Here is a 27,838-nt window from a genome sequence, read left to right on the forward strand (position 1 = left end):
CCCATGTACTCATCCAGAAGTCTCTTAAAAGACCCCAGCAAGTTCACCTCTACCACCACCGCCGGCAGCCGATTCCACTCACCCACCACCCTCAGTGAAAAACTTACCTCTGACATCTCCTCTGTACCTACTCCCCAGCACCTTAAACCTGTGTCCTCTTGTGGCAGCCATTTCAGCCCTGGGAAAAAGCCTCTGAGAATCCACTCGATCAATACCTCTCAACATCTTATAAACCTCTATCAGGTCACCCCTCATCCTTTGTCTCTCCGAGGAGAAAAGACCGAGCTCCCTCAACCTATCCTCATAAGGCATGCCACCCAATCCAGGCAACATCCTTGTAAATCTCCTCTGCACCCTTTCAATGGCTTCCACATCCTTCCTGTAATGAGGCAAGCAGAACTGCACACAGTACTCCAAGTGGGGTCTGACCAGGGTCTTATAAAGCTGCAGCATTATCTCCTGACTCCTAGACTCAATCCCTCGATCGTACACCATACGCCTTCTTAACCACATTCTCTACCTGCGAAGCCGATTTGAGAGTCCTATGAACCCAGACCCTAAGATCCTTCTGATCTTCCACACTGCTAAGAGTCTTAGCCTTGATATTGTACTCCTTCATCCCATTGGACCTGCCAAAATGGACCACTACACATTTATCCACATTGAAGTCCATCTGCCACTTCTCCGCCCAGTCTTGCATCCTATCTATGTCACGCTGCAACTTCTAACATCCCTCCAAACTATCCTCAACACCTCCAACCTTTGTGTCATTGGCAAACTTACCAACCCATCCCTCCACTTCCTCAGCCAGGTCATTTATAAAAATTACAAACACCAAGGGTCCCAGAACAGATCCCTGGGGCACTCCACTGGTAACCGAACTCCATGCAGAAAAAGACTCATTTATAACTACTCTCTGCCTTCTGCAGGCAAGCCAGTTCTGGATCCACAAAGCAACGTCCCCTTGGATACCATGCCCCCTGACTTTCTCAATAAGCCTTGCATGGGGGACCTTATCAAATGCCTTGCTGAAGTTCATAAAAACCACATCTACCGCTCTTCCTTCATCAATGTGTTTAATCACATCTTCAAAGAACTCAACCAGGCTCGTAAGGCACGATCTGCCTTTGACAAAGCCGTGCTGACTACTTTTGATCATACTATACTTCTCTAAATTTTCATAAATCCTGTCCCTCAGGATCTTCTCCATCAACTTACCAACCACCGAGGTTAGACTCACCGGTCGATAATTTCCTGGGCTATCCCTGTTCCCTTTCTTGAATATCGGAACCACACCCGCAATCCTCTGGAACCTCTCCCATCTCCATCGATGACGCAAAGATCATCGCCAGGGGCTCTGCAACCTCTTCTCTCACCTCCCACAGTGACCTGGAGGACATCCCTTCCGATCCCGGAGACTTATCTATCTTGATGCTATTCAAAAGCTCCAAAGACATAATTGATGAAGCAGCTGGAAATGGTTGGGTTGGACACTACCCTGATGTCCTGGAGCTGAGATGATTGACCTCCAATCACCTCAACCTTCTTCCTTTGTGCAAGGTGTTAACTCCAACCAGCAGACGGTTTTCCCAGATTCCCATTGCCTCCAGTTTTGTTGCGGGTGCTTGATGCGACTTTCAGTCAAATGCTGCCAAGGGCTGTCACTCTCACCTCATCTGAACCAAGATTGTGATGAGGTCAGGAGCTGGGTGATCCTGACGGAACCCAAACTGAGATTATTGTTGCAAAACTGCCACTTGATAGCGCTGTTGATGACCCTTCCACTGCTTTATCGATGATCGAGAATAGACTGTTGGGACAATAATTGTCCTATTTCTTGTGTACAGGACATACCTGAGCAATTTTCCACATTGCCAGGTAGATGCCAGTGTCGTAGCTGTACTGGAACAGATTGGCTGAGGGCGCGGCATGGTGGCACAGTGGTTAGCACTGCTACCCTCACAGCAGCAGGGACCCCGGTTTGATTCTCAGCCTTGGGTCACTATCTGTGTGGAGTTTGCACATTCTTCCTGTGTCTGCGTGGATTTCCTCCAGATGCTCCAGTTTCCTCCCACAGTGCAAAGATGTGTGTTAGGTGGATTGGCCATGCTAAATTGCTCCTTAGTGTCAGAAGGACTAGCGAGGGTAAATGTATGGGATAGTGGGGATTGGGCCTGGGTGGGGTTGCAGTCAGTGCAGACTCGAAGAGCTGCATGGCCTTCTGTGTAAGATTCTATGATTCTAAGTTCTGGAGCACAAGTCTTCAGTACTATTGCTGGAATGTTATCAGGACCCATTCCCTTTGCAGCATCCAGTGCCTTCAACTGTTTCTTAATATCACAGGGAGTGAATGGAATTGTCTGGAGACTGATATCTGGGATGTTGCCTTTTATATGCTCTGTTTGAGACCAGAACTCTCCACTCACCTGACGAAGGGGCAAACCCCGAAAGCTTGTGGGTTTACAATCAAATAAACAGGTTGGATTTTAACCTGGTGTTGTGAGACTTCTTACTGTGTTTACCCGAGTCCAACGCCAGCATCTCCACATCATACTGGGGACCACTGGAGGAGGCTGAGATGGATCATCCACTCGGCACTTCCAGCTGAAGATTGCTGCGAATGTTTCAGCCTTATCTTTCACACTGATGTGCTGGGCTCCTCCATCATTGAGGATGGGGATATTTGTGGAGCCTCCTCCAGTGAGTTGTTTAATTGTCCACCACCATTCACAGCTGGATGTGACAGGACTGCAGAGTTTAGATCAGATCCATTGGTTTTGGGATCACTTAGCTCTGTCTATTACTTACTGCCTCTGTTGTTTGACACACAGTGATCCTGTGTTCAGTCGGTTCAGCAGGGATTCTCCTCAAAATATTCATGCTGAATTTGTGTAAAAAGTGGAGTGAATGCTGCTGTGCTTTTCAGAATGAATCTCTCACACTCTGTGCATCACGGAGAGTGCTAGCGTGAATTATGTGAAAGATCTTGGGTAGGGCAGCATAGTGCTAAGCAGGCAGCTGCACATATGCTGGTTTGTCACAGCAGAGATGGGAGCTTTGCCCAGTAGCCCTGCACTGCCGGTCTCCCAAACACTGACCACTAATACAGTGATTACGTTTGCCAGACCCCCGACCCTCTGACACCCCCCCCAAGATCAATGGCCTCCCGGGATGGTGTCTGGGCCAGCCTTAATGCCTCCCCCCTATCTGACCCCCAATTGGCAGCCGTGGTGGGCAGTGCCACTTTGTTCCTTACGCAGTGTCAGGGGGCCAGGCTGGCAAGGACTGGGTGCAATCCCGCTTTATCCCACAGGGAGAGGAGAGATGTGAACGGGCCCGGAGAACAAGATCGCTGATTTGGAGCAGGAGACCGCAAAGAATGAGACATTATTAAGCGACAGAAATTGAGTGAATTGGTGTGTAAAGAGAAAAAGATTGACAAAAATGAATAGAGTCATAGTGGTTTACAGCATGGAAACCGGCCCTTTCACCCAACTGGTCCATGCCGCCCTTACTTTTTTTTTTAAATCCCTAAGCTAATCCCAATTGCCCGCATTTGGCCCATATCCCTCTATACGCATCGTACCCACGTAACTATCTAAATGCTATTCAAAAGATGAAATTGTACCTGCATACTCTACTACCTCTGACAGCTTGTTCCAGACACTCACCATCTTCTCTGTGAAAACATTGCCTCTCCCCTCTCACCTTAAACCTATGCCCTCTAGTTTTAGACTCCCCTACCTTTGGAAAAAGGTATTGACTATTTACCTTGTCTATGCCCCTCGTTATTTTATAGACCTCTGTAAGGTCACCTCTCATGCTCCTATACTCCAAAGAAAAAAGTCCCAGTGTATTCAGTCTCTTCTCATAACTCAATCCATCAAGTCCCAGTGGCATCCGAGTAAATCTTTTCTGCAGCTTTCTAGTTTAATAATATCCTTTGTAAAATAGGGTGACCAGAATTGCACACAGTATTCCAAGTGTGGCCTTACCAATGTCTTGTACAACTTCAACAAAACGTCTCAACTCCTGTATTCAGTGTCCTGACCGATGAAACCAAGCATGCCGAATGCCTTCTTAGCCACTCTGTCCACCTGTCACTCCACTTTCAAGGAGTTATGAACATGTTCCCCGAGATCTCTTTGTTCTGTAACTCTTCCCAACACTCTACCATTAACTGAGTAAGTCCTGCCCTGTTTCAACCTACCAAAATGCATCACCTCACATTTGTCTAAATTAGATTCCATCTGCTATTCTTCAGCCCACTGGCCCAATTGATCAAGATCCCACTGCAATTGGAAATAACTTTCCTCACCCCACCATGTCACCAATCGTGGTGTCATCTGCAAACTTACTAACCATGCTCCCTCTTTTCTCATCCAAATCATTAATATAAATGACAAATAACAGTGGACCCAGCACTGATCCCTGAGGCACACCTGAGGCTGCTCACAGGCCTCCAGTTTGAAAAACAACTCTCTACAACCGCCCTCTGGCTTCTGTGAAGAAGCCAGGTAGATACCTCACCCTGGATCCCGTGAAATTCAACTTTATGCAACAACCTACCATGTGGTACCTTGTCAAAGGCCTTGCTAAAGTCCATGTAGACAACATCAACTGCACTGCTGTCATCCTTCTTGGTGTCCCCTTCAAAAAACTCAATTAAATTTGTGAGACATGATTTGTCACTCTCAAAGTGTCCTTAATCAGTCCTTGTGTCTCTAAATGCCTGTAGATCCTATCTCTCAAAATACCTTCCAACACAGATGTGAAGCTCACTGGCCTGTAGTTCCCAGGCTTTTCCCTGCAGCCCTTTTTTAAACAAAGGCACAACATTTGCCACTCTCCAATCTTCAGGCACCTCACCCGTGACTATCAATGATTCAAATATCTCAGTTAGGGGACCTGCAATTTCCTCCCTAGCCTGTCCTGGGATACACGTCGTCAGGTTCCGGGGATTTATCTACTTTGATGCGCTTTAAGACTTCCAGCACCACCTTCTCTGTAATATGCACACTCCTCAAGACATCACTATTTAATTCCCCAAGTTCCCTAACATTCATACTTTTCTCAACAGTAAATACTGATGAGAAATATTCATTGAGGATCTCACCCATCTCTTGTGGATCCACACACAGATGACCTTGTTGATCCTTAACAGGCCCTACTTTCTCCCTTGTTACTCTTTTGCCTTTTATATTTTTGTAGAAGCTCTTTGGATTCTCCTTTGCCTTATCTGCCAAAACAATCTTGTGTCCCCTTTTTGCCCTCCTGATTTCTCTTCTAACTCTACTCCTACACCCCCTATACTCTTCAAGAGATTCACTTGATACCAGCTATCTATGCATGTCATGTGCCTCTTTCTTCTTCTTGACCAGGGCCTCAGTATCCCTAGTCATCCAGGGTTCCTGACCTCTGCCAGCCTTTCCCTTCACTAAGAGGAATGTGTTTACCCTAAGCCCTGGTTAACACATTTTTGAAAGTGTGCCACTTACCAGACATCCCTTTTCCTTCCCAGACTCCCCCAATTAACTTTTGAAAGTTCCTGCCTGATACCATCAAAATTGGCCTTGCCCCAATTTAGAATTTTAACTTTTGAGCTAGACCTCTCATTCTCCATAGTTATCTTAAAACTAACAGAATTATGGTCCCTGGTCCCAAAGTGATCTGTCACTAACACTTCTGTCATCTGCCCTTCCTTATTTCCCAAGAGTTTTGCCCCTCTCTAGTTGGATCATCCACACACTGAATGACAAATTCCTTCTGAATACACTCAACAAATTTCTCTCCATCCAACCCTCTAATACTATGGCTGTCCCAGTCAATGTTGGGAAAATTAAAATCTCCTACTATTACCACCTTATTTTTCTTGGAGCTATCTGTAATCTCCTTACGTATTTGCTCCTCAATTTCCCACTGACTATTTGGGGGCCTATAGTACAACCCTGTCAAAGTGATTTCCCCCTTCTTATTTCTTAGTTCTACCCATGTAGACTCAGTGACCGCACCCTTGGATATAGGCATCTTACAGTCAGAAATGGGAACAAAGAAATGGCTGATGAATTAAATTTGTACTTTGCTTCAGCCTTCAGAAAGGAAGACATGAATCATGTGCTAGACGTGCAGAGAAAAACAAGTTTTAGTGAGGAGCTGAAGGAAATCAGCATTAGTAGGGAAATGGTTTTGGGGAAATTGATGGGATTGAAGGTGGCTAAATCTCCAGGTCCTGATAATCTTCATCCCAGATTACTTGAGGAAGTGACCATGGAAATAGTAGGTGGTTATTGTCCAAAATTATTTGGATCCTGGACTGGTTCTTATAGATTAGAGGATGGCTAATGTAAGCCCACTATTCACAAAGGGAGGTGGAGAGAAAATAGGGAACTGTAGACCAGCGAGTCTAACGTCGGTACTGGGGAAGTTGCAAGAATCTATTATCAAGGATTTCATAACTCAGCATTTGGAAGGCAGTGGGATAATCAGACAAAGTCAGCACGGATTTACAAAAGGGAAATCATGCTTGACAAATCTATTGGAATTCTTTGAGGATGTAACCAGTAGAGTCAGAATCATAGAATCCTACAGTGCAGGAGGAGGCCATTCGACTCATTGAGTCTGCAACGACTACAATCCCACCCAGGTCTTATCCCCATAACCCCAGGAATTTAGTCTAGCTAGTCCCCTGATACTAACAGTCAATTTAGCATGGCCAATCCACTTAACTTGCACATTTTTTGACTATGGGAGGAAACCGGAGTACCCAAAGGAAAGCCACGCATACAGGGAGAACGTGCAAACTTAGCACAGACAATGATCCAAGCTGGGAATCAAACCCAGTTTCTAGCGCTGTGAGGGAGCATTGCAAACCACTGTGCTGCCTCTAAAGTTGACCAAGGAGAACCAATGGATGTGGTTTATTTAGACTTTCGGAAGGCTTTCATCCACACCTCACATAACAGACCACTATGTAAAGTTAAAGCATATGGGATTGCAGGTAGTACCTTGAGATGGATAGAAAGCTGGTTAACAGATAGGAAACAAAGAGTTGGCATAAATGGATCTTTTTCTGACTGGCAGTCAGTGACTGGTGGGATTTTGCAGGGATCTGTGCTAGAACCCCAACTGTTCATGTTATATATTAATGATTTGAAAGAGGGACCTGAATGTATCATCTGCAAGTTTGGAGATAAAACAAAGTTGTGTGGGAAGGTGAGCTGTGAGGAGGATGCAAAGATGCTTCAGTGTGATTTGGACAGGCTGAGTGAGTGGGTATCTGCATAGCAGATGCAGCATAATGTGGATAAATGTGAGGTTATCCACTTTGGGCGCAATGATAGGAAGACATTATTATTTGAATGGGTGTAAACTGAGAGAGGCGGACCCTCAGAGACCTTGTCGTCCTTATGCATCAGTCACTGAAAGTAAGCGTGCAGGTACAGCAGGCAGTAAAGAAGACAAATGGTATGTTGGCCTTCATAGCGAAAGGATTGGAGTACAGGGATAGCGATGTTTTGCTGTAATTATGTAAGGTGTTGGTGAGGCCACACCTGGAGTATCGTGTACAGTTTTGGTGTCCTTACCTGAGGAAGGATGTCCTTGCTGTAGAGGGAGTACAGCGAAGGTTTACCAGGCTGATTCCTGGGATGGCAGGTCTGTCATATGAGGAGAGACTAAATCGGTTAGGATTAGCCTCTCCATCAGCTTACTGACCTCAGTGGTTGGTAAGCTGATGGAGAGGCTTCTGAGGGACAAGATTTACGAGCATTTGGAGAGGTTTGACATGATCAGGAATAGTCAGCATGGATTTATCAAGGGCAGGTCGTGCCTTACGAGCCTAGTTGAGTTCTTCGATAATGTGACTGAACACATTGACGTAGGAAGTGCCGTGGACGTGGTGTACATGGACTTCAGCAAGGCGTTTGATAAGGTCCCCCATGCAAGACTTCTTGAGAAGGTGAGAGGGCATGGGATCCAAGGGCCTTTGGCCTTGTGGATCTAGAACTGGCTTGCCTGCAGAAGGCAGAGAGTGGTTGTGGATGGGGCTTTTTCTGAATGGAGGTCAGTCACCAGTGGAGTGCCCCAGGGATCTGTTCTAGGACCCTTGCTGTTTATCATTTTCATAAATGACCTGGATGAGGAAGTGGAGGGATGGGTAAGTAAGTTCGCTGATGACACGAAGGTCGGTGGTGTTGTGGATGGTCTGGAAGGATGTCAAAAGTTGCAGCAGGACATAAATAGGATGCAGGACTGGGCGGAGAAGTGGCAGATGGACTTCAATGCGGATAAATGCGTAGTCGTCCATTTTGGCAGAACCAACGGGATGAACGAGTACACTATCAAGGGCAGGAGTCTTAGTAGTGTTGAAGAGCAGAAGGATCTTGGGGTCCGGGTCCACAGGACTCTTAAATCGGCCTCGCAGGTGGAAGAGGTGGTCAAGAAGGCGTATGGTGTACTGGCCTTCATTAATCGAGGGATTGAGTTTAGGAGTCGGGAGGTAACGCTGCAACTTTATAAGACCCTTGTCAGACCTTATTTGGAGTACTGTGCGCAGTTCTGGTCGCCTCACTATAGGAAAGACATAGAAGCTATTGAAAGGGTACAGAGGAGATTTGCAAGGATGTTGCCTGGACTGGGAGGCATGCCTTATGAAGTTAGGTTGAGGGAGCTGGGTCTCTTTTCCCTGGAGAGACGAAGGTTGAGAGGCGACCTGATAGAAGTTTATAAAATGTTGAGAGGAATAGATAGGGTGGACTCTCAGAGGCTATTTCCCCGGGTTGAAATGGTCGCTACGAGAGGACACAGATTTAAGGTGCGGGGAGGAAAGTACAGAAGTGATGTTAGGGTTAAGTTTTTCACTCAGAGGGTGGTGAGTGAATGGAATCGGCTGCCGTCAGTGGTGGTGGAGGCGAACTCGCTGGGGTCTTTTAAAAGACTTCTGGATGAGTATATGGGGTTTTATGGGATTGGGGGTTATAGATAGGTCTATAGATTGGTAGGTGTTGATGTGATCAGCACAACTCGTGGGCCGACGGGCCTGTTTGTGTTGTAGTGTTCTATGTTCTATGTTCACTGGAGTTTAGAAGAGTGAGAAGAGATTTCATAGGAACTTATAAAATTCTACCAGGATTAGACAGGGTAGGTGCAGGAAGGATATTTCCAATGGTGAGGAAGTCCAGAGCTAGGGGTCATAGTTTGAGGATAAGGGGTAAACCTTTTAGAACTGAGGTGAGGAGAAATTTCTTCACTCAGAGGGTGGTGAATTTGTGGAATTCACTCCCACAGAAAGTAGTTGAGGTCAAAACGTTGTATGATTTCAAGAAGGAATTAGGTATAGCTCCTGGGGCTAAAGGGATCAAGGGATATGGGGGAAGGATATTGAATTTGATGATCAGCCATGATCAAAATAAATGGTGGATCAAGCTCAAAGGGCTGAATGGCCTGCTTTTGCTTCAGTGATAGAAGAAAAAGATATTGAAGACAGACACCGAGACCCAAAATAGCTGGATGAGATAGATGTGCTGAGGGAAGATGTATGAGCAATTTTGAAAATCCTGAGAGTCAGAATGCTGGGCCAGATGGAATATATCCTAGGATTCTGGGAGGCAAGGGATGAGATTGCAGAGCCTTTGACTTTGATCTTTGGGTTCTCACTGTCCTCGGAGATAGTGCCAGAGGACTGGAGAGTCCTTCCTCTGTTCAAAAAAGGAAATAGGAATGATCCTGGTAATTATAATAGAGTTAGTCTTACTTCGGTGATCGGTAAGTTAATGGAAAAGGTCCTGAGGGACAGGATTTATGATCATTTGGAAAGATACAGCTTAATCCAGGATAATCAGCCCCGATTCGTAAGGGGTAAGTCTTGCCTCACAAATTTGATTGAATTCTTTGAGGAGGTAACTAAGTGTGTAGATGAAGGTAGAGCAGTTGTTGAGGTATACATGGATTTTAGTAAGGCATTTGATAAGGTTCCCATAGTAGGCTCATAAAGAAAGTAAGGAGGTGTGGGATAGAGGGAAATTTGGCCAATTGGATAAGTAACTGGCTGTCTCATAGAAGACGGAGGATGGTGGTGAATGGACAATTTTCAGACTGGAGGCTATTTACTAGCAGTGTACCACAGGGGTCAGTGCTGGGTCCTCTGCTATTTGTGATTTTTGTCAATGACTTGGGGGAGGGGGCTGAATGATGGGTCAGTAAATTTGCTGGTTGAGTAGTGAATGAGGTGGAGGGCTCTTGCAGGCTACAAAGAGACATTGATAGGATGCAGAGCTGGGCCAAAAAGTGGTAGATGGAGTTTAACCCTGATAAGTGCAAGGTGATTCATTTTGGTAGGACAAATTTGAATGCGGATTACAGGGTCAACGGCAGGGTTCTGAGGAATGTGGAGGAACAGAGATCTTGGGGTTCATATCCACAGATCTCTGAAGGTTGCCACTCAAGTGGATAGAGCTGTGAAGAAGGCTTATAATGTGTTAGCGTTTATTAACAAGGGGTTTGAGTTTAAGAACCATGGGGTTGTGCTGCAAGTGTACAGGACCTTGGTGAGACCACATTTGGAATATTCTGTGCAGTTCTGGTCACCTCACTATAAGAAGGATGTGGAAGCATTGGAGAGAGTGCAGAGGAGATTTACCAGGATGCTGCCTGGTTTGGAGGGTAGGTCTTATGAGGAAAGGTTGAGGGAGCTAAAGCTTTTCTCTTTAGAGCGGAGGAGGATGAGAGGCAACTTAATAGAGATTTATAAGATGATGAGGGGTCTAGAAAGAGTGGACGTTCAGAGACTATTTCCACAGATGGATGTAGCTGTTACTAGGGGGGCATAACTATCAGGTTCATGGTGGGAGATATAGGAGGGATGCCCGAGGTAGATTCTTTACTCAGAGAGTGGTTGGGATGTGGAATAGACTGCCTGCTGTGATAGTGGAGTTGGACACTTTAGGAGATTTCAAGTGGGAATTGGATAGGCACATGGAGCACTCCAGAATGATAGGGAGTGGGATAGCTTGATCTTGGTTTCGGACATAGCTCGTTGCAACATCGAGGGCCAAAGGGCCTGTACTGTGCTGTATTGTTCTATGTTTTTTTTCTGTGAGACATTGGAAGTGTTGGAGAGATGGAATGGGGTCAGTCATCTGGTGAGAGTACTGGAAAGGAAAGATTGTAATCATTCCCTTAGTGTAGAGGTAGAACCATATGGCCAGAGGCAGGGGATCTGTGGCTGGCCAGTGATATTTCATTGGTGAGTGAAGTTTTACTAGTCCAGTGGAAGGGTACGTTAGTAGGGTGGTGAGAAGGCATATTGGATGCTTGCTTTTATCAGGCGAGGCACTGGTTACAAAAACAAGGAATTGTGTAGACTCTGGTGAGGTCACAGCGAGAGAACTGTGATCCTTCACTGGTCTTCGATTTGATTTATTATTGACAGATAGAACATAGAACATTACAGGAAATTACAGGCCCTTCGGCCCTCAATGTTGCACTGACCAGTGGAACCAATCTAATGACCCTCTAACCTAAACTATTCCAATGTTATCCATATGCCTATCCACTGACCATTTGAATGCCCTTAAAGTTGGCGAGTCCACTACTGCTGCAGGCAGGGCATTCCACGCCCTTACTACCCTCTGAGTAAAGAACCTACCTCTGACATCTGTCCTATATTTATCACCCCTCAATTTAAAGCTATGTCCCCTCGTGTTAGCCATCACCATCGAGGAAAAAGGCCCTCACTGTCCACCTTATCTACAAAGAACAAAGAACAACCCAGCACGGGAAACAGGCCCTTCGGCCCAACGAGCCGCGCCGCCGCATCACCCTACACCTACCCTGCCCTGCGTGTCTGCGAGTGGAACCCCTAACTTAGCCAGATTCAGGGGAGAATAGTGTCAGTTTGGTAAACCAATCAGCCTAAGAGCACATCTTTGGGGTGTGGGAGGAAACCGGAGCGCCCGGAGGAAACCCACGCAACCACAGGGAGAATGCGCAAACTCCCACAGACACAGGCCCAAATCCATGTATCTGCACAGCTAGCAGTGCTAGTCACCGAGCTGTTGCGGCGCCCGTCTACCGGTCCAGGATCAAGCACACACACCGACACGAAGTACTAGGCCACTCCCGGAACCTCCAAGAGCAGCCCACGCACGACCCACCGTGTGCATGCCCCTCATTTGACAACGAGGTGGACCTCCACCTGTGGAATAAAAAGACAAAAACGTTAACATATAAGTCTGCATTTCCGGTGTCTCCCGAGGCTCTGATCCTATTTAATACCCCCTATTATAACCCTCCATCCTTGTTTCACTCATGTGTCTATCTAAGTAAACCTTAAACAAGTCCAACGTTCCTGCCTCCACCACCCTACTCGGTAGCGAGTTCCATACCCCCACGACCCTCTGCGTGAAGAACCTTCCTCTCACATCCAAATTATACTTCTCCCCCCTTACCCTTAGATCATGACCTCTCGTAATTGTACGCAGTCTAGGGAGCAGCCTCTCACTATTGACTCTATCTATTCCCTTCAGTATCTTATATACCTCTATCATGTCTCCCCTCAATCTCCATCTTTCCAAGGAGAAAAGTCCCAGTTTCTCCAACCTTTCCTCGTAACTCAGTCTAATCCTCTGATCATCTTGCAAGCCTCAATTAGGTCACCAAATTATGTATTAACATTCAGTGAAAAGTATTGTTTCTGGTGCGCTACACAGACAAAGCATACTGTTCATATAGAAGGAAACAAGAGAGTGCAGAATGTAGTGTTAGCCATAGCTGGGGTGTAGAGGAAGATCAACTTACTGCAAGAAAAGTCCATTCAAAGTTCTGATGGCAGCAGGGAAGAAGCTGTTCTTGAGTCGGTTGGTATGTGTCCTCAGACTTTTATATCTTTTTCCCAACAGAAGAAGGTAGAAGAGAGGATGTCTGAGGTGCATGGAGGGGGTCCTTTATTATGCTGCTGTTTTACCGAGGCAGCGGGAAGTGTAGACAGAGTCAATGGATGGGAGCCTGGTTTGTGTGATGGACTGGGCTTCGCTGATGATCCTTTATTGTTTCTTGCGGTCTTGATCAGAGCAGGAGCCATACCAAGCTGTGATACAACCAGAACGAATGCTTTCTATGGGGCATCTGTAAAAGTTGATGAGAACAATAGCTGACATGCCAAATTTCCTTAGTCTTCTGAGAAAGTAGAAGTGTTGGTGGGCTTTCTTACTTACAGTATCGGCATGGGGGGGACCAGAACAGGTTGTTGGTGATTTGCACACCTAAAAACTTGAAGCTCTCGACCCTTTCTACTTTGTCCCCATTGGTGTAGACAGGGGCATGTTCTCCATTACACTTCCTGAAGTCAATGACCGGTGATGGAGTTCAGTTACGAGTGGTGTGCCTCAGGGATCTGTTTTGGGGCCACTGCTGTTTGTAATTTTTATAAATGATCTGGATGAGGGTATAGTTGGGTGGATTAGTAAATTTGCTGATGACACCAAAGTCGGAGGTGTGGTAGATAGTGAGGAAGGGTGTCTTAGTTTACAGGGGGACTTGGACAAGTTGCAGAGCTGGGCCGAGAGGTGGCGGATGGAGTTTAATGTGGAAAAGTGTGAGGTAATTCACTTTGGCAGGAATAACAGATGTGTAGAGTATAGGGCTAACGGTAGGACTCTGAATAGTGTGGATGAACAGAGGGATCTAGGTGTATGTGTACATAGATCCCTGAAAGTTGGGAATCAAGTGGATAGGGTTGTTAGGAAGGCATACGGTGTCTTGGCGTTTATTGGTAGGGGGATTGAATTTAGGAGCCGCAGCGTCATGTTGCAACTGTACACAACTCTGGTGCGGCCGCACTTGGAGTATTGTGTGCAGTTCTGGTCCCCACATTATAGGAAGGATGTGGAGGCTTTGGAGAGGGTGCAGAGGAGGTTTACCAGGATGTTGCCTGGTATGGAGGGGAGGTCCTATGAGGAGAGACTGAGGGATTTGAGGTTGTTTTCGTTAGAAAGAAGGCGGCTAAGAGGGGACCTTATTGAAACATATAAGATGATTAGAGGTTTAGATAGGGTGGACAGTGATAGCCTTTTTCCTCGGATGGAGAAAGCTAGCACGAGGGGGCATAGCTTTAAATTAAGGGGTGGTAGTTGTAGGATGGATGTCAGGGGTAGGTTCTTTACCCAGAGGGTGGTGAGGGATTGGAATGCCCTGCCTGCTGCAGTTGTAAATGCGTCTAGTTTGGGGGCGTTTAAGAGATCCGTGGATAGGTTTATGGATGGAAAGGGATTGGTTTAGGTTAGAGGGTCATTGCTTTTTAACTGGTCGGCGCAACATCGCGGGCCGAAGGGCCTGTTCTGCGCTGTAATGTTCTATGTTCTATGAAACAGTACTGACCATTATGAAATACTTTAATAAGCTAGCCATGACATAAATCAATTCTGGCCTCCCAGATTGCCTGGATCCACTACAGTCTGCCTACTGCTGCAACAGGTTTGACATTGAGGGAGAGACTATTGTCGCTGCACCAGTTCACCAGATTCTCTAACTCATTCCTGTACTCTGTCTTGTCATTGTTTGAGATCCGACCCACTACGATGGTGTCGTCAGCAAACTTGGAAACCGAGTTGGAGGGGAATTTGGTCACACATAGTTGTATACGGAGAATAGTAGGGGGCTGAGAACACCGCCTTCTGGGGCACTGGTGTTGAGGATGATCGTGGAGGAGGTGTTGTTGCCTGTCCTTACTGATTGTGGTCTGTGAGTTAGGAAGTTCAGGGTCCAGTCAGAGGGAGGTGCCGCGGCAATGGAGTTTGGAGAAGAGTTTTGTGTGAATAATGGTGTTGAAGGCTGAGCTGTAGTCAATAAATAGGAGTGTGACATAGGTTTCCTTGTTATCTCAGTGTTCCAGGGTTAAGTGCAGGACCAGGGAGATGGCGTTTGCTCTCAACCTGTTGCAGCGATAGGCAAACTGTAGTGGATCCAAGCAGTCTGGGAGGCTGGAATTGATTCGTGCCATGACTAACCTTTCAAAGCACTTCATAATGATCAGTGCAGTTTCGCTGGTCAGTGCAATTTCGTTGGCCAACAATGTTCCGTTGGGAGGTTTCAAGGGTCAGTGGTATATCGCTGACTAGTGGTGTTTCACTGGTCAATTGTCTTTCTAGTCAGTGGAGTTGGACCTGTCAGTTCTATTTCAATGAATAAAGTAACTGGTTAACATGGAGATGATTTCTTTGCAGATATCGATGAGTGTGTGGAGAAACTAGATGAAGCATTAGCCTGTGACCATTTCTGTCACAATTACATTGGTGGATATTATTGCTCCTGCAGATTTAGCTACATTCTACACACGGATAATCGGACCTGTAAAGGTATTTTTAAACTCACACTCTTGTACACATGCGCTCTCTGACCGTACACTCGTACACACACATGCTAAAACCTGTGTACACGCAGACTCACATTCACTCTCACACTCGCTCTCACACTAACTACACAACTCGCATGTCTGTGCACACTCACTCTCGCACTGGTGTGTGTGTAATTATGTGGTGCTAACAGGCAGCACAGAGTGATGAGTTTGGCCCATTTTTTGACAAACAGTGCAGTGAATCTTGCTGCTTTGCTCTTTCTCCAGAGCCAGACAACCTCCTTCAATATTGAACTCATTTCCCTGTGAAACATAGAACAGTACAGCACAGTACACAGTACGTTGTTTAAGAAGGGTGCCAGGCAAAAGGCGGGGAATTATAGGCCTGTTAGTTTAACGTCTGTTGTAGGTAAAATGTTAGAATCCGTCATCAAGGAGGAAATAGCAAGGCATCTTGAGGGGAACTGCTTGATAGAGCAGACGCAGCATGGTTTCGTTAAAGGGAAGTCGTGTCTGACAAATTTACTGGAGTTCTATGAGGATGTGTTTAGGGCGGTGGATAGAGGAGAGCCGGTGGATGTGGTCTTTCTTGATTTTCAGAAGGCGTTTGACAAGGTACCTCACAAGAGGTTATTGCAGAAGGTCAGGGGGCATGGAGTTGGGGGTAGGGTGTTAGCGTGGATAGACGACTGGTTGTCAAATAGGAGGCAGAGAGTGGGGGTCAACGGGTGCTATTCGGATTGGCGGATGGTGACTAGTGGGGTGCCCCAGGGGTCGGTGCTGGGGCCTCAGCTATTTACCATTTATATAGATGATCTGGAGGAGGGAACCGAGTGTAGGGTGTCGAAATTTGCTGATGACACCAAAACTGGGGGAAAGGCAAATTGTGCGGAGGGTGGGGAGAGTCTACAGAAGGATCTAGATAGGCTGGGCGAATGGGCCAGGAAATGGCAAATGGAATTTAATGTTGGCAAGTGCGAGGTGGTCCACTTTGGTAGGAATAATGGTAGGAAGGATTATTACTTACGTGGAGAAAAACTGCAGCAGGCGACGGTGCAGAGGGACCTCGGGGTCCTTGTGCATGAGTCGCAAAAACCCAGCCTGCAGGTGCAGCAGGTGGTCAGGAAGGCGCATGGGATGCTGGCCTTCATTGCGAGGGGGATTGAATATAAAAGTAGGGAGGTCTTGCTGCGGCTGTATAGGGCATTGGTGAGGCCGCAGCTGGAGTACTGTGTGCAGTTTTGGGCGCCGTACTTACGCAAGGATATTTTGGCCTTGGAGGGAGTGCAGAGGAGGTTTATTAGGCTGATGCCGGAGTTGAGGGGGTTGAGCTATGAGGAGAGGCTGACTAAATTAGGCTTGTACTCGTCAGAGTTTAGAAGAATGAGGGGAGATCTCATTGAGACGTATAAGATGATGAATGGGATGGATAGGATAGAGGTGGAGAGACTCTTCCCGCTCAGAAAGGATAGCAGGACTAGGGGGCACAGCCTCAAGATAAAGGGGGGGCAGTTTAGAACAGAGTTGAGGAGGAACTTCTTCACTCAAAGGGTGGTGAATGTCTGGAATTCTCTGCCCGTTGAAGTGGTGGAGGCTGCCTCGCTAAATATTTTTAAGACCCGGGTTGATGGGTTTTTGATAAGAGAGGGGATCAAGGGTTATGGGGAGAGGGCGGGAATGTGGAACTGAGCCACGACAGATCAGCCATGATCTTATTGAATGGTGGGGCAGGCTCGAAGGGCTAGTTGGCCTACTCCTGCTCCTATTTCTTATGTTCTTATGTTCTTACAGGCCCTTTGGCCCTTGATGTTTTGCTGAGCTTTGCCTGAAACCAAGATCAAGCTATCCCACTCCTTATCATTCTGGTGTGCTCCATGTGCCTATCCAATAAAGTTCCTAAAGTGTCCGACTCCACTATCACAGCAGGCAGTGCATCCCACACCCCAACCACTCTCTGAGTAAAGAATCTACATCAGACATCCCTCCTATATCTCCCACCATGAACGTTATAGTTATGCCCCCTAGTAACAGCTACATCCACTCGAGGAAATAGTCTCTGCACATCCACTCTATCTATCCCCCTCATCATCTTATAAACCTCTATTAAGTCGCTTTTCAACCTCCTCCGCTCTAAAGAGAAAAGCCCCAGCTCCCTCAACTTTTCCTCATAAGACCTACTCTCCAAACCAGGCAGCATCCTGGTAAATAGAACATAGAAGCGCAGAACAGGCCCTTCGGCCCACGATGTTGCGCCGACCAGTTAAAAAACAATGACCCTCTAACCTAAACCAATCCCTTTCCATCCATAAACCTAAATCTCCTCTGCACTCTCTCCAATGCTTCCATATCCTTCTTATAGTGAGGTGACCGGAATTGCACACAATATTCCAAATGTGGTCTCACCAAGGTCCGGTATAGTTGCAGCATAACCCTACGGCTCTCAAGCTCAAACCCCCTGTTAATAAACACTAACGCACTATAAGCCTTCTTCACGGCTCTATCCACTTGAGTGGCAACCTTCAGAGATCTGTGGATATGAACCCCAAGATCTCTGTTCCTCCACATTCCTCAGAACTCTGCCGTTGACCCTGTAATCCGCATTCAAGTTTGTCCTACCAAAATGAATCACCTCGCACTTATCAGGGTTAAAATCCATCTGCCACTTTATGGTGCAGCTGCACATCCTATCAACGTCTCTTTGCAGCCTACAAGAGCCCTCCACCTCATCCACTACTCCACCAATCTTGGTGTCATCAGCAAATTTACTGACCCACCCTTCAGCCCTCTCCTCCAAGTCATTGATAGAAATCACAAATAGCAGAGGACCCAGCACTGATCCCTGTGATACACCGCTGGTAACTGGCCTCCAGTCTGAAAATTTTCCCTCCATCACCACCCTCTGTCTTCTATGAGACAGCCAGTTACTTATCCAATCGGCCAACTTTCCTTCCATCCCACGCCTCCTTACCTTCTTCATGAGCCTACCATGGGGAACTTTATCAAATGTCTTACTAAAATCCACGTATATGACATCAACTGCTCGACCTTCATCTACACACTTAGTTACCTCCTCAAAGAATTCAATCAAATTTGTGAGGCAGGACTTACCCCTCACGAATCCGTGCTGACTATCCCGGATTAAACTGCATCTTTCCAAATGGTCATAAATCCTATCTCTCAGGACCTTTTGCATTAACTTACTGACCACCGAAGTAAGACTAACTGGCCTATAATTACCAGGGTCATTCCTATTTCCTTTCTTGAACAGAGGAACAACATTTGCCACTCTCCAGTCCTCTGGCACTGTCCCCATGGACAGTGAGGACCCAAAGATCGAAGCCAAAGACTCCACAATCTCATCCCTTGCCTCCCAAAGAATCCTAGCATGTATCCCATCTGGCCCAGGGGACTTATTGACCCTCAGGTTTTTCAAAATTGCTAATATATCTTCCCTCATAACATCCACCTCCTCCATCCTATCAGCCTGTATCACACTCTCATCCTCAAATACATGACCCATCTCCTTGGTGAACACTGAAGAAAAGCAGATCTTATTCAAACTGCTTCTACTGTCTTCCAGAGCACAACAACTCCTGGGCAGGTTTTCCTTACTAATGTGTGTTGCCCAGATTGAACACAATATTCCCAGGTTAAAGCCAGTTGCTGCACACTGCAGTTCCTCACTATCCCAATCAAAAACACTTCCCTCAGTTAAACTTCATATACTGTTTATTTGTCTATCTCCACCTCGCTGGAGGTTGTTCCAGTCACCCTCACTTTTCAATCTCTTTCCTAATTTTGTGCCATCTGCTGATTTGGAGATGATATGAGTTGTTTGGACACGATGAGCTGCTGTTTATAATCCTGTTCCTCCTAAACCATTTCTAACTCTTGTTTCCATTTCTCACAAGTTGAGTGCAATGACAACGTATTCACTGAAAAGTCAGGAGTTATCAGAAGTCCAGACTATCCCAATCCATATCCCAAAAGCTCCGACTGTCTGTACCGCATTGAACTTGAGGAAGGTTACATCATCTCATTGGAGTTTGCAGACATGTTTGATTTAGAAGACCACCCAGATGTTCCCTGTCCATATGACTATCTGAAGGTGAGCAGAGGCAGTGCCCAGAGCACCGTACATGTGAGAAAGTGTTATTTACAATTTCAAACAGCACACAGGATGAGCATGGGTTTGGATGTTTATATTCATGCAGCCTCTCCCACAGTGCAGCACTCCCTCGGCACTGACCCTCTGACGGCGCGGCACTCCCTCGGCACTGACCCTCTGACGGCGCGGCACTCCCTCGGCACTGACCCTCTGATGGCGCGGCACTCCCTCGGCACTGACCCTCTGACGGCACGGCACTCCCTCGGCACTGACCCTCTGACGGCGCGGCGCTCCCTCGGCACTGACCCTCTGACGGCGCGGCGCTCCCTCGGCACTGACCCTCTGACGGCGCGGCACTCCCTCGGCACTGACCCTCTGACGGCGCGGCACTCCCTCGGCACTGACCCTCTGACGGCGCGGCACTCCCTCGGCACTGACCCTCTGACGGCGCGGCACTCCCTCGGCACTGACCCTCTGACGGCGCGGCGCTCCCTCGGCACTGACCCTCTGACGGCGCGGCGCTCCCTCGGCACTGACCCTCTGACGGCGCGGCGCTCCCTCGGCACTGACCCTCTGACGGCGCGGCACTCCCTCGGCACTGACCCTCTGACGGCGCGGCACTCCCTCGGCACTGACCCTCTGACGGCGCGGCACTCCCTCGGCACTGACCCTCTGACGGCGCGGCACTCCCTCGGCACTGACCCTCTGACGGCGCGGCATTCAGTGGGGCAAAGACACAATTTTGTTTAAATTGAGAGAAGTGATGAGCTGAATGAGTGACAGTGAAATTGCATTCCAGGATTGATGTGCTTGATTGCAGGGCCTGTGTAATCTTTCAGTTATATTTCTGCTGATTTCTTTCTTTTTGGGAATGCATCTGTAAAGCATCTTGTCGATTCTTAGACAAGCTTGGAATTCAGATTTCTACCTCCATGTTTTCTGTCTGTGTGCTGCAGATTAAAGCTGGATCAACGGAGTTTGGTCCTTTCTGTGGGGATAAAAGTCCGGGAAAGATCGATACAAACAGCAGTAGTGTTCAGATTCTCTTCCACAGCGATGACTCAGGGGATAACCAAGGCTGGAAGATGTCATTCCTGTCAGTTGGTAGGTTCACTGGGCTCATGGGGGCTAAGGGTCATTCTCATTGTTAGAGTCATTCTCTTCACCTTTCCCGATTCCGGATCTGTGGGATGGCTTCCTGGGTAGAGCTTGTCCCCAGGAACTCTCCAACTGACCGCCCCAGACCTCTGGCTGTGGGTGTTCAGATCCACATGGCATTTAGTTTCAGGAAACCAGCCCATTCTCAGCAAAGATCAGTGCATGTGGACAGATAAACAGGAGCTTTGGAATAATTGGGAATATCTGGGGTTTATCCTTCCCCTGCTGAGAATGCTGAACCTTTCACCTGCAGCTCTGGTCAGTGTAACCAGTCTCTCATTACCTGCCTAGCCTTAGTCCTTTAGCATCAGCTGTGTGTATGTCCATATGAGAATGTGTGCCAGTATGTGCCCGCGTGTTTGTGTGCAACTGCACACACATGCACAGGGAGGCGGTGTCGTAGTGGGTATTGTCACTGGATTAGTAATCCAGAGTCCCAGGGTAATGCTCTGGGGACCCAGGTTCGAATCCTGCCACAGCAGATAGTAAAATTTGAATTCAATAAAAATCTGACATTAAGAATCTACTGATCACCATGAAATTGTTGTCAGTTGTCGTAAAAACCCATCTGGTTCGCAAATGTCTTTTAGGGAAGGAAATCTGCCGTTCTTACCTGGTCAGGCTTACATGTGACTCCACACCCACAGTAATGTTGTTCATTCTTAACTGCCCTCAGGGATGGGCAATAAATGCTGACCCATAAACAAAATAGAAGAAACTTTGTGTTTGAGGGACTAGTACTTGCAATCACAGCATTCCACTTGCTGATAGTTCTGGTTGTTTTAGGGCAGTCTGGCTGGCTTTGTTTTCAGACCCCAGCATTTTGCAATGGAAATGTTGAAAGTTGCACATTTTGCTTCCTTGCTACAGCTTGGAAATGTGAAGCCATCCACATATTTTGCTATAGGATGACGGAAAGACAGTACCTGTCTCTCCCAGCAATGTTGCAGATGACATGACTCCTATGTTATTACAGATCTGCCAGCTGGATTGGCCAAGTTCTTGAGGTCCTACTTTGTAATCCAATCTCAACTACCCGAAACTTGGAAAAGATTCTGTCACAACTGGCAGGCTGGATCCCCATGGCCAGCGCCTGAATGTCCACAAGTTGGTCACAGCCTCTCAGCCTTCTGCAACTAGGTGGTTGCCATAGGCTTCAGGAAGTGGGCAATGGGTCAGTCAGGGGGCAAGTGTTGGTCAGACAGAGGAGTGACCCTCTGGAATATTCCCAATTCCTGACCATACTCATTCATTTCAAAACCGACATCCTCATTTTCAAATCCCTCTGGGCCCTCATTTCATTCTTGAATCTCTGCAGATCTTTATTTTAATTCTCAATTTTTCTGACTGGTTTATTTTCCATTCCAAATAAGAACATAAGAAATAGGAGCAGGAGTAGGCCATCTAGCCCTTCGAGCCTGCCCCGCCATTCAATAAGATCATGGCTGATCTGAAGTGGATCAGTTCCACTTTCCTGCCTGCTCCCCATAACCCTTAATTCCCTTGTCTATCAGAAATCTATCTACCCGTGACTTAAATATATTCAACGAGGTAGCCTCCACCACTTCAATGGGCAGAGAATTCCAGAGATTTACCACCCTTTGAGTGAAGAAGTTCCTCCTCAACTCTGTTCTAAACTGACCCCCCCTTATTTTGAGACTGTGCCCTCTAGTTCTGTTTTCCTTTCTAAGCAGGAAGAATCTCTCTACCTCTACCCTATTGAGCCCCTTCGTTATCTTATACGTCTCTTTCATTCACTTTTCCGGCTTTGCCATTTGGAGCTGCCTCCTCATGCATTCCTTTTCACATCTTTCCTTTCTCCCATCACTTCAAATAACTACTACGTATTGGTCCTGTTCTTAGTGGATATCACCAATCCTTTTCAAGTATTTTGTATTTAAGGTGTTACCTGTATTTTACGTGTACTGTATATGTTGTTGATGTTGGAAATGATATTGTTGATACTGATGGTGTTATTTAGATCCAATGTTGAGCTGGGCGTGCAATGATAATGATTGTTTTAATGATTTTGATGCATGTGGTACTGACAGCGAGAATTCTGCTGCTGTTAAGTTGAAGATCTTGACAGTATTAGTGATGCCAAAGTTGATGCCAGTGATATTGATGTTGGTAACTTAGGAAAACATTCTGGGAAATTCCTTCCTGATCCTGAAGGAAGTCAAAGGAGCTCCGGGAGATCACAGTGACTGGGAGATACATCCTCAATATCCATACAGGAACTCATCCAGCTTCCTGGTTGAAGGGAATCTGCACTAACTGCATAAACCAGCCATCAACAACCAGCTCAATGAAGCATCTTCTCACATCTAACCTTCTTCCATGTTTGTGTAATATATTCTTGTGTCCTGTGATCCTCCTAGACACCACTATTATCCTGACTGCAAGGTTCTAAAATCCTCAAAGTCTATGTCTTTCTATAACAGAAAGCTCCAGCTTTGCAAGGCCATTCTGGTAACAAAGGACACTTAAAGTCTGTGTCAGTATTCTAGCCCTTCCTGAATCATGTACAGGATTCTAATTCACCCTCCATAAGAGATCAAAACTAGATCCAGTATTCTAGCTGAAGTCGAACAAGGTCTTGCACAATGATGAAATTGGCCCTTGTAATTGGCAATATATCCAAACACTATTTACTTAATCGATAACTTAATGGGACTGGCCGTGGATCTCCAGTGAATTATAAATGGAAGTAATGATAATGACCGGGAGCCAGTTAACTCAGTTGACCTGGATGTTAGATTGAGTGACCATGATAATCTCCTTAGTATCAGGGGGTTTAACAGGTAAATATGCGGGGTTACGGGGATAGGGCCTGGGTGGGATTGTTGTTGGTGCAGACTCGATCGGCTGAATTGCCGCCTCCTTCCATTGTAGGAATTCTATGATTCTATGTCTGTTGTGTGGTTCCCAATAGTGCAAGGTTCAATACTGTTCAGGCTGAGGTAGAAGTGGAATCTGCCTCCTTGCCCTGCACCTTGCTTGGTATATAATTGTGCCCCACAAACTATTTAACCAATTGTCTCTCTCAAATAGAGAAAGATGCCTACAGCCCTAATAGACCATGTCTAATTACCTACCGCCTAATCCCCACAGCTTTCTGTAGCTGTTACCTCTTGCCCATGTATATGACATTGCATTGACCTGCACTGAGAAATATCTTCCAGATTTGAGCACATTCTCTCATCAAGTCCAGATCTATCTGTAAATCTATCTGTAATCTATTTTTTTCATTAAGATCTTTGTGGCCTCACCTACGTTTGTGTAAACCCTGTAAAGTCGCAGACAATTTCTTAGATTCCCTTACTGCGATCACAGGTAAAGATGAAGAATATTGGCCCAACCATCCATTCATCATTCCTTAGATAAGGAGACAGAAACTGTATGGAATATTCAATAGATTCAGAGTCATACAGTGCAGAAAAGGCCATTTGGTCCATTGAGTCTGCACTGGCAATAACTATCATTAAAGTCATACTAATCCCATTTCCCAGCACTTGTTTCATATCCTTAAATGTTTTGATATTTCAAGCGCTCATCCAAATATTTTTAAAGGTTGTGAGGTTTCCAGCCTCCACTACCTTCCCAGGCAGCGCATTCCAGATTCCCATCATCACCCTCTGAGTGAAAAGATTACCCTATAACTATGTCCCCTCCTGATTGACCCTGGAAAGAAGGGGAACAGTTGCTCCCTGCTTACTCTGTCCCTATCCCTCATAATTTATACACCTCAATCATTTCCCCCTCAGCCATCTCTGCTTTAGAGAAAACAATCCCAACCTGTCCAGCTGTGGCCTAACTAACCTCTGTACAACTCCAACATTATCTCCTCACTTTTGTACTCAAAAATATGACTGATGGAATGGGGTATAAAAGTAGGGAGGTGCTGTTGCAACTACAAAGGGCATTGATAAGACCGCATCTGAAGTACTGCGCACAATTTTGGTCCCCTTACTTGAGGAAGCACGTAAATGCATCAGAAGCAGATCAGAGAAGGGGTGGCACAGTGGTTAGCACTGCTGTCTCACAGCGCCAGGGACCTAGGTTCAATTCCCAGCTTGGGTCACTGTCTGTGAGGAGTTTGCACATTCTCCCCATGTCTGCATGGGTTTCCTCCGGCTGCTCCGGTTTCCTCCCACAGTCCGAAAGAAGTTCTGGTTAGGTGTATTGGCCGTGCTAAATTCACCATCAGTGTACCCGAACAGGTGCTGGAGTGTGGTAACAAGGGGATTTTCACAGTAGCTTCATTGCAGTGTTAATGTAAGCCAACTTGTAACTAAGATGTAAATTTCACTAGATTGATTCCAGGGACGAAGAACTTGTCTCGTGAAGAGAGATTGAGCAGTTTAGGATACTCACTGGAGTTTAGAAGAGTGAGAGGGGATCTAATTGATGTGTACAAGATGCTAAAGGGGATTGACAGGATAGACACAGAGCAGATGTCTCCCCTTGTTGGACGTTCTAGAATAAGCGGCCTTGGTTTTAGATGAAGGGGTGACAGGTTCAAAACAGAAATGAGGAGGAATTACTTCATTCAAAGGTTGTGAATCTGAATTCTCTATCTCAGAGTGCAGTGGATACTGGAACATTGAATAAATTTAAGGAAATGAGTAAGTTTTTAATTAGTACTGGGATGAAGGGTTATAGGGAGCAGGCAGGAAGTTGGAGATGAGACTGAGGCAAGAGCATCCATGATCGTAGTTAATGGCAGGACATAGAACATAGAAAACTACAGCACAAACAGGCCCTTCGGCCCACAAGTTGCGCTGATCATATCCATACCTACCAGGCCTATCTATAACCCTCAATCCCATTAAATCCCATGTACTCATCCAGAAGTCTCTTAAAAGACCCCAACGAGTTCGCCTCCACCACCATCGACGGTAGCTGATTCCACTCACCCACCACCATCTGAGTCAAAAACGTACCCCTGACATCTCCTCTGTACCTACTCCCCAGCACCTTAAACCTGTGTCCTCTCATAGCGACCATTTCAGCCCTGGAAAATAGCCTCTAAGAATCCACCCAATCTATACCTCTCAACATCATATAAACCTCTATCAGGTCACCTCTTAACCTTCATCTCTCCGGGGAGAAAAGACCTAGCTCCCTCAACCTATCCTCATAAGGCATGCCTCCCAATCCAGGCAACATCCTTGTAAATCTCCTCTGCACGCTTTCAATAGCTTCTACATCTTTCTTGTAATGAGGCGACCGGAACTGCACACAGTACTCCAAGTGGGGTCTGACAAGGGTCTTTTACAGCTGCAGCATTATCTCCTGACTCCTAAACTCAATCCCTCGATTAATGAAGGCTAGTACTCCATACGCCTTCTTGACCACACCCTCCACCTGCGAGGCCGATTTAAGAGTCCTATGGACCCGAACACCAAGGTCCTTCTGATCCTCTACACTGCTAAGAGTCTTATCCTTAATATTATATCCCTACATCTCATTGGACCTGCCAAAATGGACCAATACACATTTATCCGCGTTGAAGTCCATCTGCCACTTCTCCGCCCAATCTTGCATCCTATCTATGTCACGCTGCAACTTCTGACATCCCTCCAGACTATCCACAACACCACCAACCTTCAAGTCATTGGCAAACTTACCAACCCATCCCTCCACTTCCTCATCCAGGTCATTTATGAAAATTACAGACAGCAAGTGTCCCAGAACAGATCCCTGGGGCACTCCACTGGTGACCGACCTCCATGCAGAAAAAGACCCATCCACAACCACTCTTTGCCTTCTGCAGGCAAGCCAGTTCTGAATCCACAAGGCAACAGCCCCTTGGATCCCATGCCCTCTCACTTTCTCAAGAAGTCTTGCATGGGGGACCTTATCGAACACCTTGCTGAAGTCCATATAAACCACATCCACCACTCTTCCTTCGTCAATGTGTTCAGTCACATTTTCAAAGAACTCAACCAGGCTCATAAGGCACGACCTGCCCTTGACAAAGCTGTGCTGACGACTTTTGATCATACTAAATTCATACTATCTCATCGAATCATAGAATCCTACAGTGCAGAAGGAGGCCATTTGGCCCATCGAGTCTGCACTGACCACAATCCCACCCAGGCCAATACCCATAACATTTGCTATTGCCTCTGATACTAAGGGTCAATTTAGCATGACCAATCCACCTAACCTGTACATCTTTGGACATGGGAAGAAACTGGGACACCCGGAGAAAACCCACACAGACACGGGGAGAATGTGCAAACACCACACAGACAATGACCCAAGCTGGGAATTGAACCTGGATCCCTGGTGCTGTCAGACAGCAGTGCTAACCACTGTGCCACCGTTTTCAATTTTGATACAATTTTCCTGGGTCCTTGCTATGACTTTACATCCTCTACCACTGAAGGTGTGAAGAGTGTTGGTTAATATATACAGGATAGATCCAGGGGAAGAGATGTCCTGTACCCACAGTGGGGAAGGTGTCTCCCCCTCTTTCTCTCTCTCTCGCAGCAGCTGATACTGCTCGACCTGCTCTCACATCCTCCTCCCATTCCTCCAGCAAACCACTAGGACCCTCAGCAAGATGTCCATGGTCAACGGCTCCCTTTCTCTGAGTGATTCTATCAGGCAGAGGAATCCTTGCAGACTTCCCAGGATAAATATACATACAGCTTTGAGGTATCCCAGAAAATTTCCTGATGCTTTCACAGGTTCAGTTCACAGCTATGTAGCAGTGATCATGCCATTGTATAGCTTTCATTAGACCTTGGATGACAAGTTTAGTCCCGATTAACGGTGGCACAGTGGTTAGCACTGCTGTCTGACAGCACCAGGGATCCGGGTTCAATTCCCAGCTTGGGTCATTGTCTGTGTGGTGTTTGCACATTCTCCCCGTGTCTGTGTGGGTTTTCTCCGGGTGTCCCAGTTTCTTCCCATGTCCAAAGATGTGCAGGTTAGGTGGATTGGTCGTGCTAAATTGACCCTTAGTATTAGGGGCAATAGCAAGCGTTATGGGTATTGGCCTGGGTGGGATTGTGGTCAGTGCAGACTCGATGGGCCGAATGGCCTCCTTCTGTACTGTAGGATTCTATGATTGTATGGGAGAGCAATAGGAAAAACTCTGCAGTCCTGTCACATCCAGTTGTGAATGGTGGTGGACAATTAAACACCTCACTGGAGGAGGAGGCTCCACAAATATCCCCATCCTCAATGATGGAGGAGCCCAGCACATC

General features: G+C 46.6%; 1 protein-coding gene across 2 annotated transcripts in view; it reads left to right on the forward strand.

The window, feature by feature from the left end:
- The window catches only part of LOC145341215 (mannan-binding lectin serine protease 1-like), a 153,438-nt gene that overhangs the window by 25,855 nt on the left and 99,745 nt on the right, over window positions 1-27,838 (forward strand). Inside the window, exons 4-7 of one of the 2 annotated variants that reach the window (XM_080186135.1) lie at window positions 15,219-15,350; window positions 19,261-19,457; window positions 20,414-20,561; window positions 22,755-23,384. In XM_080186135.1, the coding sequence (XP_080042261.1) occupies window positions 15,219-15,350; window positions 19,261-19,457; window positions 20,414-20,561; window positions 22,755-22,822 (545 nt within the window). In that variant the 3' untranslated portion in view covers window positions 22,823-23,384. Of the gene's footprint in view, window positions 1-15,218; window positions 15,351-19,260; window positions 19,458-20,413; window positions 20,562-22,754; window positions 23,385-27,838 lie in introns of those variants that run through there. The other variant, XM_080186136.1, reaches the window with a different exon arrangement.

This window comes from Carcharhinus amblyrhynchos, chromosome 3 (assembly GCF_965287045.1).
Source record: "Carcharhinus amblyrhynchos chromosome 3, sCarAmb.v2.hapA, whole genome shotgun sequence".
Lineage (NCBI taxonomy): Eukaryota > Metazoa > Chordata > Chondrichthyes > Carcharhiniformes > Carcharhinidae > Carcharhinus > Carcharhinus amblyrhynchos.